This window comes from Tympanuchus pallidicinctus, unplaced genomic scaffold, assembly GCF_026119805.1.
Source record: "Tympanuchus pallidicinctus isolate F22 unplaced genomic scaffold, pur_lepc_1.0 scaffold7, whole genome shotgun sequence".
NCBI classification, from domain to species: Eukaryota; Metazoa; Chordata; class Aves; order Galliformes; family Phasianidae; genus Tympanuchus; species Tympanuchus pallidicinctus.
In genome coordinates this window covers 1207904-1223350 of record NW_026294791.1, presented here as the reverse complement: position 1 = coordinate 1223350, position 15447 = coordinate 1207904, and the positions used below count along the sequence as shown (strand labels likewise).

At 53.1% G+C, this 15447-nt stretch overlaps 2 protein-coding genes across 4 annotated transcripts in view; one reads left to right on the top strand and one right to left on the bottom strand.

The window, feature by feature from the left end:
* MIER1 (MIER1 transcriptional regulator) overlaps nucleotides 1–4230 on the top strand; it is a 29797-nt gene extending 25567 nt beyond the window's left edge. For all 3 annotated transcript variants that reach the window (XM_052666891.1, XM_052666890.1, XM_052666889.1), the window contains 5 exons: nucleotides 369–450; nucleotides 1337–1431; nucleotides 1515–1642; nucleotides 2406–2545; nucleotides 3035–4230. In XM_052666891.1, coding sequence (XP_052522851.1) covers nucleotides 369–450; nucleotides 1337–1431; nucleotides 1515–1642; nucleotides 2406–2545; nucleotides 3035–3360 — 771 coding nt within the window. In that variant the 3' untranslated portion in view covers nucleotides 3361–4230. The remainder of the gene's footprint in view (nucleotides 1–368; nucleotides 451–1336; nucleotides 1432–1514; nucleotides 1643–2405; nucleotides 2546–3034) is intronic.
* Nucleotides 4231–6548: 2318 nt separating this feature from the next.
* SLC35D1 (solute carrier family 35 member D1) lies at nucleotides 6549–13649 on the bottom strand. The gene is made up of 12 exons (XM_052666909.1): nucleotides 13426–13649; nucleotides 13287–13320; nucleotides 13125–13211; nucleotides 12955–13022; nucleotides 12773–12844; nucleotides 12230–12298; nucleotides 11701–11803; nucleotides 11236–11328; nucleotides 9323–9390; nucleotides 8986–9064; nucleotides 8403–8485; nucleotides 6549–7946 (listed from the first exon to the last, which is right to left on the bottom strand). The coding sequence occupies exons 1-12, from the start codon at nucleotides 13626–13628 to the stop codon at nucleotides 7838–7840; spliced, it is 1068 nt and encodes a 355-aa protein (XP_052522869.1). The 5' UTR covers nucleotides 13629–13649; the 3' UTR covers nucleotides 6549–7837.
* Nucleotides 13650–15447: the final 1798 nt, after the last annotated feature.

Sequence of the window (15447 nt, the reverse complement as noted above, 5' to 3'; positions counted from 1 at the left end):
GCTTCAGGCATCAGCACCGAGTTTCATGTGTAAGTAATTGTGCATAAGTGAGTTCTTTCAATTACAGGGGTTTTTTTAAGCTTTTTGAATTTTCTTTAAAAAAAAATAAATTAAAAAAAATGCATGCAATGGCTAAAAATGTTGAAATATTTCACTTGAGGATATGCTTGGTTGTGTAGCTAAGAGCTGTGGGGATTTAACCAGGAAATAGCCACTGTGCTGCCTTAGATTGTAATACGGTCCTTCAGAAAGTTTATTCTTCACCTTTTTTGAAGTAAGCCTTAATGATTTATGAAGGATGTTTCTGTGGCACAGCGTGAAATCAGTGTTATTTAGCATATGAAATGTATGCCTTTCTGTCCTTGCAGGCGTTGTATGAACTGGTGAAGTGCAATTTTGATACTGAGGAATCTTTACGAAGGCTGAGGTTTAATGTGAAGGCAGCCAGAGGTGAGCACACAAACTGCTCGAGCTCCTACAGTGTTTCCTCTCCTTTTGCTGTGTGGGTGCTGCACACACAGCTGTTCTGTTACAGTGTGACTGCGTGCAAGCATGATGCATCAGTGTTCATTCAAGTGCAGCCTTCAGTGAATCTGTTCTCTGAGAGAAGGAAATTAGTAGCTGTAGTATAAGCAAGCAAGCAAATTAGCTGTTAATTAAGCTTGATATTTATATTTGTCACTTTAATAACAAGTTAAAATTTAAAATGACTTCTTAGCAACTGCACTGTGCGTTTCTTCAGCATTCTATTCTTTGTTCTTATAGCTCTGCAGTCATTAAAGTCAATGGAACAAACATGAATAAAATCACATAATTCATAGTTCTAGCTAAAGGAGAGCAGGTGTCTACACCTTTTACAAAGGTATGCCATTAAGAAGACCTCAGTTCTCGTTGGAGACTGAAGCATTTGCAGTTTTATTATTGGTCTTTGTATTCATTACAGCAACAGCTTCTTCCACGTAGCAGGGACTGTCCCAGGTCTGTAGGCAGTGCACTCCTGTGTGCTGAGCTCCCTGCAGTCTGGGTGCTGTGCTGGCAGCAGCTGTCTGAGCCCTCCTTGCCCTCCCTGCTCCCTGTCCCCAGCTGGCAGAGCTGCTGGCTGGTGATGGCCCTGCCAACGCGCCGCTTCAGCCAGCCAGCATTTCCCTGCTCCCAACTGGAAGGGAGAATCTTCCTTTCTGTAGTGGTAAGCCAGATTTCTGGAAGTGGTTCTCGTTAGTTTGCAGATGGTGTAATAGACTTGGATGCCACATGTGCTTTCTGTCACTTAAGTTTTCTGTTAGTGACCGTATGCTTTTGTGTTACGTGTGTTCATTATTGCATTTCCTTGCTTTAGAAGAATTATCTGTTTGGACAGAAGAAGAATGTAGGAACTTTGAACAAGGGCTGAAAGTCTATGGCAAGGATTTTCATGTCATTCAGGCAAATAAGGTATGTGCTGATTTTAAATGTCGTTCTTGCTTTTTCTTTTGGCACGTGGAGTCATCAGAATGCTCACAGCACCTCTTTCCTAGGTACGAACAAGATCAGTTGGTGAGTGCGTAGCATTTTATTACATGTGGAAGAAATCAGAGCGCTATGATTTCTTTGCACAACAGACGAGATTTGGAAAGAAGAAATACAACCTTCATCCCGGCGTAACGTAAGATGTGCATCATTCTCCTGTGCCTTTAGTGCTGGGTCTAAACTGCTCTTTTGTACTGCTCTGACCCTGACGTGGAGGGACAGACGGGTGACGCCACAGTCCCAGGTTGCACTGGGAAAAAAGCCAAAGAAAAGCATACCAGTGTGTATCATGTAATTCCCAAAATACATTTGTTGGGAGTTAGGCCAGCAGTTTGCATTGAACAGCTCTTTCATGGAATGTGTTTTTTTGCTTCACTGTTTCACAAATGTAACATTTCTGCAAATAGGAATCATAGAATGGCCTGGGTTGCAAAGGAGCACAACGCTCATCAGTTCCAACCCCTGCTGTGTGCAGGTCGCCAACCAGCAGCCCAGGCTGCCCAGAGCCACATCCAGCCTGGCCTTGAATGCCTGCAGGGATGGGGCAGCCACATTCTCATCAGGGAATGTGTTGTTTTGCTTGAAATACTTGTTTTGCACTAAGGCATTAGTCACAAATTTCGGATGGGATTTTTGAAGTATATTGTTTGGCCAAAACCATATCCTGTGGTAGGGCTTGTTTCACTATGCATTCCCCCAGCTTTCTGACAGTTATCTCTTCTTCCTGCTTATTGTTTCTGTGAACATTGTAGAGCTACGTGCTGGACCACCAAAGTGAAACTGCAGTACATTCTCTGATGATTCCGTTAGGGAACGGTGCCTTCCTTCCTTCCTTGTCGCTCACACACCCAACACAGTGAACTTTTTGCACATGCTGAACTTGCTTTCTCCCTTCTTAGAGACTACATGGACCGCCTCCTCGATGAAAGTGAAAGCGCGGCCTCCAGCAGAGCTCCGTCCCCTCCGCCCACAGCCTCCAACAGCAGCACCAGCCAGTCTGAGCGAGAGGACAGCACCACCAGCAGCAGCAACCAGAACGGTGAGTGCCCACAGCAGAGCTGCAGAGCTCAGCATATTGGGATAAGTGATCGTTGCTGCCCTCCTGGGGAGGAGTTCCACGCAGGAGATGGAAGCGCAGTGCTTGTCCCACGAACACAGTTCGGTGTAGGGCAGCAAAGGGAGGTAGGAGTGGGAAAAGTGTCAGGGCATCATCCTTGTCAGGGAGAAGAACCTTAAAAGTGAAGGTCAGGCGTTCTGAAAGACCCGGGGTAAAAGCAGTTGCAAGGAAGGAGGTCACTGTTGAACTGGGCTGGAAGACTGGAAGCTCCTGTACCTGCATAGCTGGGGACAGTGCAGCTGTAGTGGGGGTGGCTTCTGGGACAAGGCTTTGGCTGCTGCTGCTTCTAAGGGCAGAGGACACAAACCCAGTATTGACCTTTGTGTTCTGTCGGCTTCTGCTTTATTGTTCTGCACACTTATTCTGCTGCTGCTGCTCCTGTTCTTTTTTCTTATGGTGTCTCTGCCACAGGGCTGTCTGCTAATGGGCCGGGAGAGATTCCAAGTAAGGATGAAGCAAAACCAGAAGGACTGCACGTCAACGGACCTACTGGAGGCAAGAAAACCCCTCACCCAGATCTGGATACAAATGGGTATGAAACTGAAAGTCTTTCCCTTGACCCCAAAGTTGCTCATTCAACTTCAAGAAGTGAAAATGATTTTGAAGAAAAAAATGAAAGACCTCTAAAAAGAAGAAGAATTAATAGCAGTGGTAAAGAGAGCCCTGGTTCTTCAGAGTTCTTCCAAGAAGCAAACTCCCATGGGAAGCTGGAAGAGCTGGAAACATTGGATGACTGAATAATAGGAGCAGATTTTATTCCTTGGAGTAAATCTCTGGTGTCTAGAATTTTCAGGGTTGATGGGTTACCTTGCAGAATCCAGTTCCATAAAACACTGCTGAGATTTTTCTAATAGCTTCTGGTCAGCTCCGCAGATCTGCTTCTTGGGTTGTGGCAGTGCTGAAAGGCAGCAGCAGAATATTCTGTTCCTGAGGTGCCAGCTGCAGCTCTGGGAACACGGAGGCACTTAGGAGCATTTGAGCAACAAATCAGTGATTTTCTGTAAAAATGCTTCCAGCCAGCAGGAAATTGGGTGTAAGTTGATGTGAGCATTGCACAGGTGAACAAAGCAGGGGCTGGTTTCAATTTCTGATCGTTGGGGGAAGTTAAAAACGAATCCCAAATCCTGAGACGTGCACAGAGTGGGCACAGAGACTCCTAGCAGAGCAGCACGTGTCACCTGGCTGGTAAGGAACCCGCATGAATCCTGAAAGTTACGAGCACAACTATTTTTATATATAGAAGTTTTAAAAGGTAAATAAACCAGGTCAGGTTTGTCTATGTAAAATTGTTGACATCAATGATGTCTTTCCATATTCTTATCTGGGCTAAAGAAATACGTTCTGTATTTTTCCAGATTTCTTTGTAGCCTTTGAAAGATTTTTACAGTACTTCACGTCTTGATCAAACTGTCCTTTCTTAAAACAAAAGCTTGTATAATTTTCTTAGCTTGTACAGTTGGTAAACTTTTATGAGAGAATTGATATCCTGAGTCTGATGTCAGCTTCGTTTTATTTTGCTGAAATCTTTTCTAAGAAAAAGAAAAAAAAAAAACAACCACAAAAAAAGAAAGAAGCCAAACCAAACCAACTGACCTAGAAAACAAAAAGATGCTTCTCAGGCACCAGGGTGGTGCTGTCTTCTCTAAAGCAGTAAAGTCCCAAACATCCAGAACGGTTACAAGTCATTTGATTTCAAAAACATCCTTGTTTTGTGACAGCCATGCGAAGGAGCTGTGAGTTCTTTTGCTTTCCTTCTGCATTTCCCCTTTTCCTTTGAGCTCGGCGCAATCCCGCGTCAGCCCCACGCTGCCGTTTCCACGCCGTGCTCGCTGAGCTCAGCTGTGAGGCTGTCACCTGGTGTCACAGGCCGTGGGGAGGCGGTGCATGGCTCAGAGGGAGCAGCACTGCCACGTGTGATTCTGCAGCCGTGTGTGTGTGCATGGTGTGCAGCACCATCACCTGCTGAGGGAGGGAAGTGGCACAGAGCTCTGGCGCCAGCAGCTCTGTCACTGCGCGTGGCACGGGGCGCTGCTCACCTTCCCACCGACCCCAGCTTAAGGTTGCTGATGTAGGGTTACATCCGTGACACAGAGACATCCTTAACATCAGTGTTTGTTTCTCTTAAAGCAAAGGAACACAAACCTCGAGTTTTGGTTGGTTTGTTTCTAAGCTGCAGCTACACACCCTGCCGTGTTAAAAATAGGAAAAAGTGTTTGCATCGTTCATAATCTCGCCTCCTCCTGCACTTGTTTTCACTAAAACTATTTGTAAGTTTATGAGGCTTCACAATATCAGCTTTAAACGTGCGGCCCGAGGGTTGGAAAAGCACCTGCACAGGGCTGTGCTCCTCAGCCACGGGCACTCAGACTGCGTGCGGAGGGAGGAGCTGCAGCTCTGGGTGCAGCCCAGCTCTGCCAACGCAAGGCAGCGCAGCGCTGTGAGCTGCTGTGCTGTGGAGCAGCACCCACCTGGCATTGGGCAGCAGCTGCGGGGGGCACACAGGTGGTTCCTGCACATCCCACAGCAGGGCTGGGCTTCCAAAGAGGTTGCTGTCGGTTTGGCAATCTCTTCCAGTACCAGAAACCCAAAGCGTCGCAGCCTTCCCGTGGAGATGGGGCTTCAGGGGGCTGCAGACTCATCTTTCCTCCTCCAGCCCTGTTTTCTAGTTTATGGTTATGCATTTTTGTTTGCGAGTTGGAAATGCTTCCAAAAATTTATAGGAAAGTTTATAAGTAAGTTTATAAGTACGTAAATTGTCTCAGGCTTGTGTGTGAAATACAGCACCGTGTATATTTTCAGGACTGTTGCTTTGTTTTTTCCTTAATTTTTCTGGTGATAATAGAAGAGACATTCCATAATCAATAAGTACGTAATGCTCAGCTAGACTTTAAGAATATTTAATTATAATTTGCGTTCTGTTCATGCTGGTGTTTTATATGCAATACTTGTTCACGTCCTTCAACCTGCAGCCACTGTCACTCGATAAGTCATTGCACTACTAAGGCTATTTAAATTAATTCTAGACATTTAGCGACCGGTTTTATTTCGAAAGCATTCAGTACAAGTGGAGCCCAGAAGGTGTTGAACTCGATTCCAAGCTGCATGGGACAGAGCACAGATCACAGCCATGCAAGTCGGGGCTCCACGCAGCCTGAGCTGCAGCCACTCACACTGAAGGAGCTCCGTGGGGCGCCTGGAGGGCGGCAGCGGTGTCACAAAGGACACAGCCACGACTTCACCGTTAGTTTTTATACGTTCTGTCACACATAGTAATTTTGCACTGTTAGTTCTCCCCCTCGTCTTAACCCTGTTCCCTGTCTGCAATTCTGACAAAGCTTATTAAAATATTTTTGTAAACATACTGTGTGCATCCCCAGTTCCTGCGCGGTGCCATCAGAGCTGGGGCCCAGTGATGGGCAGAGCCTTCCTGCAACACATGGGACATGACTTAGCACAGAACCACAGCATGGCCTGGGTTGCAGAGGAGCACAACGCTCATCAGTCCCAACCCCCTGCTGTGTGCAGGTCACCAACCAGCAGCCCAGGCTGCCAGAGCCACATCCAGCCTGGCCTTGGATGCCTGCAGGGATGGGGCATCCACAGCCTCCTTGGGCAGCCTGTGCCAGTGCCTCACCACCCTCTGGCTGAAAAACTTCCTCCTCATATCCAACCCAAACCTCCCCTGTCTCACTTTAAAGCCATTCTCCTTGTCCCATCACCATCCACCCTCACAAACAGCCGTTCCCCCTCCTGTTTATCCACTCCCTTCAAGCACTGCAAGGCCACAACGAGGTCCCCACCTTCCCTTCCCTCTGCCAAACAAGCCCAGTTCCCTCAACCTCTCTCCACAGAGGTGCTCCAGCTCTCTCCAGCTCTGCTGCTGGGTAGAAGCCTGCACAGCCCCAAAGCACACACGAGGCAGGAGGACGTTCATTGCTTTATTGGAAGCCAGTACAAAAATACTGAGGCACATTAAATCCTTTTATTTCTCCCCCTATTACTGACCTATGCAGCCCGCCGTACATTCAAATAAGGTCATCTTTTAATCACTAAATTGCTCATTTTGTAAATAGATTCTGTATAGAAAAACATTTTAGTAGATTAATAGCATAGAAAATACTGTGGTAGGAACTCTGCTTTCCCAGTGTATGCAATTCCATCCGGACCTGGCACCCAAGTGTGCACATTTACAAACAAAATAAGCTTTTAAAAAACATTTCAACTGTTTGGACAAGAAATCTAACCAGTAGATTCGACAATAAACAAGAAGAGCTCTCACCAGAATAAACATCCTGACTGCAAATGCCTCAGCACAGCAACGTTACAAACGCAGGTGGAGGACGGGGACTTGCAGGGACTGAGGATCCGTCCCAGCGCTCAGTTCTGCCCAGAGCTGCGTCCTCATCACCCTCCTGAGAGCAAAGCCCCGCAGTGCTGCAAAGCCTGAGCCTTCAGCCATGGCAGGGCTCTGCTCTGGAGCTGCTGTTATCCTGTCCCAGCCAGGGGACAGCAGGGCAGCACACGTGCCAGCAGCACGGCCAGGTTTCGTGCAGCTGCACGCAGCCCCAGAGAGGAGGTGCTGGGAAGCACGCGGCTGCTTTAACGCCGCTCACGTCTGTTCCAGAAACAAAGCAAGGTGTACAAAAACCTCACGTGGCTCTACTAAATTCTTCTCTTCCAAAAATTGTAAAGAAGTTTTGTTTAAAAAACAAAACAAAACCGAAAGACAGTCAAAGGAGAGACCTGGAAAGAAGTGCTATGTAAGTCAGCCCCCGCTGTTCAGTGCATTAAAACCCTGTTCTGTTAAAGCAAAGACAACAGCCTGCAGCAGCACGTGGTGACAGCCAGCACTGGGGGCACCAACCTCTGCCCCAGGAGCACAGCCAGCCTGCAGGACTGGCACAGCCACCACCTCTGTGCTGTACAACTCCCAGGTGCCCCGGAGTCCACTGCAGTTCAATCCCTTGCACCACCGACACGAGCCAAGCCTCGGTGTCATTTAACAGCCAGGAATCCCTCACAGTCAATCAGACTTAATCAGATTAATGCTTACGTGTGCAGTCATTCACCTTTCCCATAATTTTTTGAAGGCAGCAATCTGGATTGTGCAAATCAAAGGCCATCACCACCACTAGGCAGCAGACACTCCAACTCCTCTCTGCTCTGCCAGCGCTGGGCTCAGCAGAGCGCACGTTCAGCAGCTCAAATCCGTGCTCACACCGAGCTTTTGCCCTTAATATCCATCTTGCTGCCCACCTCAGCCTGCTTGCTGAGCTGCTCCTCTGTGAAGGTGATGTAGGAATACACCAGGCTTCCTGCAATACTGCAAAACAGCCACAACATGTGTCGGGGGGGGATTTGTTTAACGCAACCCCAAGTGCACTCCTGAGCTGCTGCAGGGCGTGCTTCCTCACCCTGCTGCAGGAAAGGAGGCACAGGGGATGTTCCCCAGTACAGAAACACCCCAGGGCAGAAAGACTCCTCCAAAAGCTGCACCCAGCTGTTCCTCCTGCCCAGCACAGCCCAAAAAGACTAAAGAATCATGAAATAGTTTGGGCTGGAAGGGACCTTTGAGATCATTTAGTTCCAACCCCTGCTATAGGCTCTAGCCCAGGCTGCTCACAGCTCCATCCAGCCTGGCCTTTAACACCTTCAGGAACGGGGCATCCACAGCCTCTCTGAGCAGCCTGTTCCATCTCACCACCCCACAGTAAAGAATTTCTTCCTACTATCTAGTCTACACCGACCCTTTTCCAGTTTAAAATCTCCATGTCCTTACCTGATATTTAGACCAATGAAGTTCAACCATGTAAAAATATAGTCTCCTCCAAAAAACATCCCAATATAGGTTATTAAAATATTCTGCAAAGAAACAAGAATGCGAGTTTTCACACGGCAACCACGCACTGCAGTTCTTAAAGCAGCGCAGGGAAGACTGAAATACACAAATGCTGGTAACCCTGGATTACAGGAGGCCAATTTAGAGCCTCTGGGAGACACAGCTTCATGGGGGCCTGGATTCTGAGCAGCCCCAGGCGCCCATAGGGGTGGCAGGGCTGCAGACCCCTGCTTGCAGGGCCAGCTCTGCAGCTGGGCAGCTCACACAGGGCAGAAAACCCAGCATAACACACAGGAGCAGCACAGAGCAGGGAATCCTGTGGGATGATACTGGAGGAAGCTCAGCCTCACAGCCAAACGCTCTCAGGGCAGCAGCCACGTGGCGTTGGAAAGCACAGCGCCGCTGGGCACAGCCCCAGCACTCTGCCAGCCCACGCACCAGCGGCTGCTTAATGCGTGCGACGAGCAATAATTACTGCACTAATTACTGCAACGCTCGCCCCGAGAGCGGAACCGCCGCTTACCTTAATGCAGCCAACTATTGTAGTTGTAAGAGCAGAATTGTACTGAGTGCAAAGAACTGTGGAGTACATCAAAATAAACCTGCGGGAAGAATGGCTGCGGTCAGACCCCGGGATGCACTGCACTCAGCTCCCAGCCCTCACCCCAACCCACACCCAATCACTCCCATCCACCACAGGAACAACGTTCATCTACCATAGGACCGGTGCTGCTGAAAGACAGAGGGACTAGAGAGTCCTCTTCCCAACCCAGAATGACCCAGACCCCCAGAAGGCAGTACTGGAGGGATGGAGGTGCCCCCCCTACAGCCCCATCGTTCTTCCAGCCCCACAGCCTTACCCCATCACGCAGGATAGGGTGAACTGCACAATGAACAGCATGTCTGCCCAGCCCTGGTACTCCATTGCCTGCAAGAAATAGAGGCTCAGAACACAGCAGCAAGACAAGAGCCAAACCCAACACAGGCATACAGAGCACAGCAGCCCTCATCCCGCTGGATGTGAGCTCAAGCAGAGTTAACACAAGTGTTGTGGGATGCTCAGTAATGCATCATCTCTCCCCTTCACCCCAGGCTGACCTGCCCAGCTCTCCCTGCAGCACTCCAAAAGCTACAAGGAACAGCTCACAGAGGGGTCTGCAATGTGCACAGCCCCCACTGCTGGGCCAGAGCCTGCAGCAAGGCCCAGCACCACATGGCACAGATGGGTGCCCTCCATCACTTGCTGGACGCTGGGGCCAGAGGAGAGCAAACCAGCTACAGCAGCAGAGGGATTGCAGCAGCAGTGGGGAGGTGTGGGCGTGCTGGGGGGGCTGGCAGGAGCCTGGTGCTGTTCAAGAAGTACAGAGCCCTCACGCAGGGAAGAGCAGCCTCAGCACCAGGATGCGGTGGGGGCACAGGGATCCGAGGCTGTAGGGTCACCTCCTTGGGGATCCCCAACCTGACCTGGGTAAGAGACTGGGCACAGCTCTGAGGGCCCAGCTTGGAGACAGAGGTGCCTCCAGGCTCAGCCACGCCAAGATTTGGAGATGAAGGCAGAAGCCTTCCCTTCACAGCAGGGCTGAAAGCAGCCCCTACAAAGGGATGGAGTGATCACATCCCCTAAGCAATACAGTGCCCTGTGACAGCATGCAGTGCCTTGTCCCCAGCTTGGCCCTGCTGCACTCTACCTCCTCCCATGCTCCACAGGGGCTTTACCCACTTCGGGGGCTGCCTCCACCAGGCAGGCTTTGTTTTTAATCCTTGTGGCTGCTGAGATTTCTTAATTACCACCCGCAGCACAGAATAAAGCAGCTCACAGCTGTCAGCACGCACATTTCTCCTCTCCTCAGGGCAGAAAGCCGTAACGCTGCTGCTGCTGAAGGCCTGCAGCCCATCTCCACGTGCAGCAGGAAGCTGTACAGGCACCCAGCAGCCCCAAGCACCTCCACAGCCCAGCTGCAGCGTGCATGGCTGCACGGTCCCCAACAGCGTGGCTTTGTGAGCCCGGCGCCAGGAGCACAGCCGGGGAAAAGAAGTTTATTCAGGGAGGGGAAAAAAAAAAGCAGTAAGAGGAGATTCTGTGCAGCTGAACAGAGGCTGCACAGTGCCTCTATCCATAAAGAAGTGCTTTATCCCGAGCTACAGCCCCACTCAGCGCTCCACGCTAACTGTTAGCTTAGTGGCTGGCACTGAGGCTCAGCCCCGTGGCAATGAGCTCCTGATGAGGAGCAATTAAGCCCCCCCAGGTGGAACCAGACAATAATTAGGGCAGGAGTAACACAACAGCATGGGCATGCAGGGCTGCAGCAGAGCAAACCATGCAGGGGCAACAGCACTGCTCCAAAGCAACCCAAGGTGTGCTCTGCTGCAGCGACCAATGTTTGCAGAAACCCATTTAGACTAATAACACTCAACTTCTTTGTTTTAAGTAATAGTTGGTTTCACTTATTGCTCTCACACTTCCCCATTCCTCCAGCATTACAAAAATGCCCAAAACGCAGCACATCTGTGCATTTCAAGCCAAGCATTGCAGTTACTTTCTACTGGGCAGTTTCCCCTCTCTACCCCAAAGCGTGGCCCCAAAGCCCTCTGTGCTGCCACGTGGCACTGTGTGCAGGTTGGGGAGAGGGAGCTACTCCACGGTTTCACATTTGGAGCACTTGCTGCTCTGTGCAAGAAGGCTGAGCTGCAGAGAAGTGCATTAGAGCAGTAACATGCTCCTCCAGATAAGGCTTCGTCACTACAGAGTGTGCTTTTGGGGCAGGGCTCCTACCTTCTGCGCATCTCCAGTGAAGTAGGCAATGACCAGGGTGGGAAGGATCATAAACAGTGCATTGTAGTAAAGCAGGCCGTATTTCCCCAGCTCCTGGAAATAGGAAACAGCTGTGTGTAAGCAGGCTCCAGGCAGGAACAAACCCTCATTCATGTCACCGCTGAGGGCTGGGAGCTGAATGGGGCTCCAGGAGACCAAGAATCAGAGCCAGACACCATTCTGTGATCTGCCAGGTCTGCCTGAGGGGTTCTGTGCGAGGCAGCGTGCTGCCCATGAGCCCCTCAATCTCCCTCCCAAAAGCAGAGCATCACAGTGAGGCTTCAAGGACCAACACGGCAGTCAGGGACTGGAAGAGCCAACAGCATCTGAACGAGGGACACAGTGGCACTGGGTGGGACTGTGGGCACAGCAGAGGTGACAAGGCCACGGTCTGCCACTGAGCAGCACAAGGAGGGGCAGCCTTACCTTGGAATCCAGCTTCTGCTTCACGTAGGCACCGTTTGCAGCTGTTAAGGCATCATTAATGAGGATAAAAATATATCCTTCCAGGTCGAACGCCAAGTCAGTGCTGGGGAGGGAAAACACAGTGAGAGCTCCCAGCCACGCCGAGCTCAGCGCTTAGGAGATTTATTCCAGCTCCTGTTTGTCGGTGAGCTGTCAGGAAAAGTTAATCATGCAGAGAGGGACTGGAGTCTGGAAAACATTCCTTCCTCCTGCAGAGCATGTCTGGAGGGGAAAAGGCCCCCGCTCACCCTCTGTGCCGGGACACATGGATGTGTGCGCCAGGAGAAGCTTGGCAGCTCCTTGCAAGGAGAAAAGAGCCCCAGCTGTCTCCTTCGTGCCGTGAATGGCTCAGAGTGCACGGATAGGACTTCACACTGCAAGGCCTCCAAATGCTGCACTTTACTGAGCGTGTGGCAGCTCTGCTGGCCGCACCGGGGCTCCGACAGGCACTGAGCAAAGTCACGACTTGTGAGGGAATGGGGAGGCTCACCTGGCAGCCACGAAGGCGCCGATGATCATCGCAAACACTGTCATCTGCACGCCCCAGGAGAATTTCTTCCTGAAAGGAGAGGAACGAGGGCACCTCGTCAGCTACAGGCACACAGAGCCCCCATAGCAGGAGGGAAAGCAGCGGGGAGTAGCAGTGATGCAACGCATGCATTTAGGGAGATCTGCAACCCTGCCCACAGCAGCAAGGGATCCACAGCGGGTGTTGCTCTGGGTCTCTCCAGCCCTAGCACCTTTGGGGACGCAGCAGCAGGATGGGCATCGTGCCTTCCACCCCCCAGACTGCGAACAGCCCATGTGAAAGCTGCAAGCAGGGGCAGAGTACGGGACCCCAACATGTGCCAGCCCTGTAAGCACACTGGGAACAGGCAGCAGAGCTGGAAACGTGCTGCTGCCCTGCGTTGCTGCAGCCGTGCCAGGCTCCTGCTCTCACCCACACTCTCCTCCAGCCCAGCACGGAGCCACGACCCCCAGCCCAGAAAACAGATCCCAACTCTCGAGCCCCAGAGCCCCCAAGGAAACTCACTTGAGCAGAAGTCCTTCGGCAAACATGGTGAAGAGGATGGAGAACCTCCGTAGCACGGTGAACATGGGCAGGCTGTGGGGAAGGCTCAGCAGGGTGAGGTGCCCAGAACTCCCCTCCATCCTCCCCCCCCCCATCACCCCACGGGGGCACCCAGCCGCACCCCCAGCACCTCACGTCCTTACTTCAGCTTCTTGGTGCTGAAGAGCCCCGTGATTTGGTTCCCGAAGTACAGGAGAGGTAGAGGAAAGGTCTGGAAAAGGAACGAACAGAGCGAGCCGAGGGTCAGAGCGCTGCACCCACGTTTCCTATCGAGATACGACCCGCGACAGCACGCGGCCAGCGGTCAGCTCACCCGACGCGGGACGTGCCAGTCGAGGTCGGGGAACTTAAGGAGCCGCAGCGCTTTGCCCGCACGCAGCACCGCCACCGTGGCCAGCATCTGCGAGAGAGCGGGGGGCGGTGAGGGGGGTGGGGGGGCAGCGGGCGGGGGGCGGCGAGGGGGCGCCACACTCACCTGGCCCAGCCCCACGCACAGCGAGGACGGGAACCTGCGGGCACAGAGCGGCGGTCAGCGCGGAGCCGCGAGCGCGCGGAGCCCCGCGGGGTCTCGAGCGCCGTCCCCCCCCCCAACTCCGCGGTCCCACAGGCCGTACCCGTAGGTGGTGAGCACGCTCTTGTTGACGACGACGATGAGGAAGGAGCTGAGGCCGTAGAAGGCCGCGGCCAGAAGCTTGAGGCACAGCGACAGGCCCGGCGCCGCCATGCCCTGCTCCGCATCGCCGCGCGCGGGGGCTCCCGCGGGGGCTCCCCCCTCGGCCCCGACCGCCGGGCGTCTGCGCGCCAACTGCGACGACATGGCTGCGGGGGCGTGGCTACTGCCGGTGGGCGGGGCTACGGGAAGAGGAGAGGCTACTGCCGGTGTGGCGGGGCTTGGGAAGGGGCGTGGTCACGGTCGGTGGGCGGGGCTAGCGGCAGTGGGCGGGGCTTGCGGGCAGCGTGGGAGCCGGAAGGGCGGGAATTGGGGCGGCTGTGCGCGGGGACGGTGTGCGTTGCGGGGGGGGCACTGGGATTGGAGGTGCGAGGGGCACTGCAAGAGGGCACGGGATGCTGCATTGCACGGGGGGCTGAGGGGGCCTGGCAGCAGGGGGGCGTTGCTGGGGGGAGTGGGTGTCTGCGCTTTGCAGTGCGGGATATGGGGGGCGTCGCGTGGTGGTGGCACCGCAGGTTGGCACGCATGGAAGTGCTCCCTGTGCTGCTCCTTCCTGCTGAAATACAGGGAGCCCCGCTCTAGGGGTTTCCCCGGGGCTCAGGGCCCACTCGCTGCCTGCCGGGCCGTGAGACTCCGGGGGGGGGGAGGGGAAACCGCAATGAGGCGGCTTGGAAGGGAAATTAAAATAAAAGTAGGTTACGGCAGAGCAGCGAAGCACGCGGGCCGGTGTTTCGTGCAAAGACAAAACAGCGAACGTGCCCGGCCCATCGCAGTACCTGCACCTCCCCCTCCGAACCCCCCGTCCCGGCTGCTTCGTTCGGGGAAATCCCGCCCCAAAAGCGGCTGTTTGCGGGTTCCTCCTTCCCGATGTCTGCACTCGGCCCCACCGCCAATTTTAGGTCAGTGGCACAGGCATAAGGGCCGGCTATGGCTCTCGGAGCTGCCGGCTGCGGTCAGAGCCAGCGGGACCAGCGGGACCAGCTGTCCGTGTCACCGCGCTGCCACTCGCACAGCCACGTGCACCGCACCCACGTGTCACCACGACCCCGCAGCCCCGGGCACAACCAGCTCCGCGGGGCTCTCAGCTCTGAGTTCACCAAAAGTAGCAAAATCCGCCGATTTCACCCCAATAGGGCGGGCGAGGAAGTGGCTGTGAGATGCCATCGCCCATGTGTGGTGAGGGGATGGCAGCGAGGACCCTCCGTGTTTCCCCTCCTGGGCAAATCTGGGGGCTCTGCCCGGGTGATGCCCAGCACTGAGACTGGAATATCTGGCACTGGAGTGAGGGAATGAAGTCGGAGCAAAGGCTTCAGAATGGGGGTGCAGGCATGGGAAGAGGATGGGGAGAAATGTGCAGCAGGGTGGAGAAGTGTGCAGTGGCATGCTGTGCCATGCTGTGCCATGCCGTGCCATGCAGTGCCATGCAGTGCTGTGCTGTGCTGCACCATACTGTGGCATTCTAGCATTGAAGGGGGGGTTGGTGGCCCTGCATATGGCTAGGGGGTTGGAGATTCGTGATCCTTGAGGTCACTTCCAACCCTGGCCATTCTGTGATTCCATGCTGTGCCACGCCGTGCTGTGCTGTGCCATCAGGACTCCCTCTGCAGCAGCAGCAGGGCTATTTACACCTCTAGAACTCAGGCCACAGGGCAGATAAAGCAGGAGATGAAAAGCCCTGGAGGGAAGGGCAGAGGGATGGGAGAACACAGAGCTGCAGCTGCCCTGAGGGGAGGACGGAGTGTCGGGTTTGTCAGTGCGGAGAAGGGAAGGAAGTGAGATTTTATTCCAAAGGAAGGCAAGAGCCTCTGAAAATGTCACTGGATGATACAAGTACTTTTTCCTTCCATATTGCATGAAACACGTCAGTAACAAGCCCAGATTCCCTCTGCAGCCCCGTGAGCTCACTCCGTGTCCAAAGGCATTGCAGCCTCTTGTTTGGCACTGCAGCAGGGCAGAGCTTTGCCCA

Excerpts from the sequence above, each read along its gene's own strand:
- SLC35D1 (XM_052666909.1), bottom strand. The coding sequence starts at position 13,628 with ATGTCGTCGCAGTTGGCGCGCAGACGCCCGGCGGTCGGGGCCGAGGGG. Across the intron at positions 13,212-13,286 it reads TGTGCGTGGGGCTGGGCCAG|ATGCTGGCCACGGTGGCGGT; the intron begins GTGAGTGTGGCG and ends GCTCTCTCGCAG. Across the intron at positions 11,804-12,229 it reads GGCGCCTTCGTGGCTGCCAG|CACTGACTTGGCGTTCGACC; the intron begins GTGAGCCTCCCC and ends TTCCCTCCCCAG.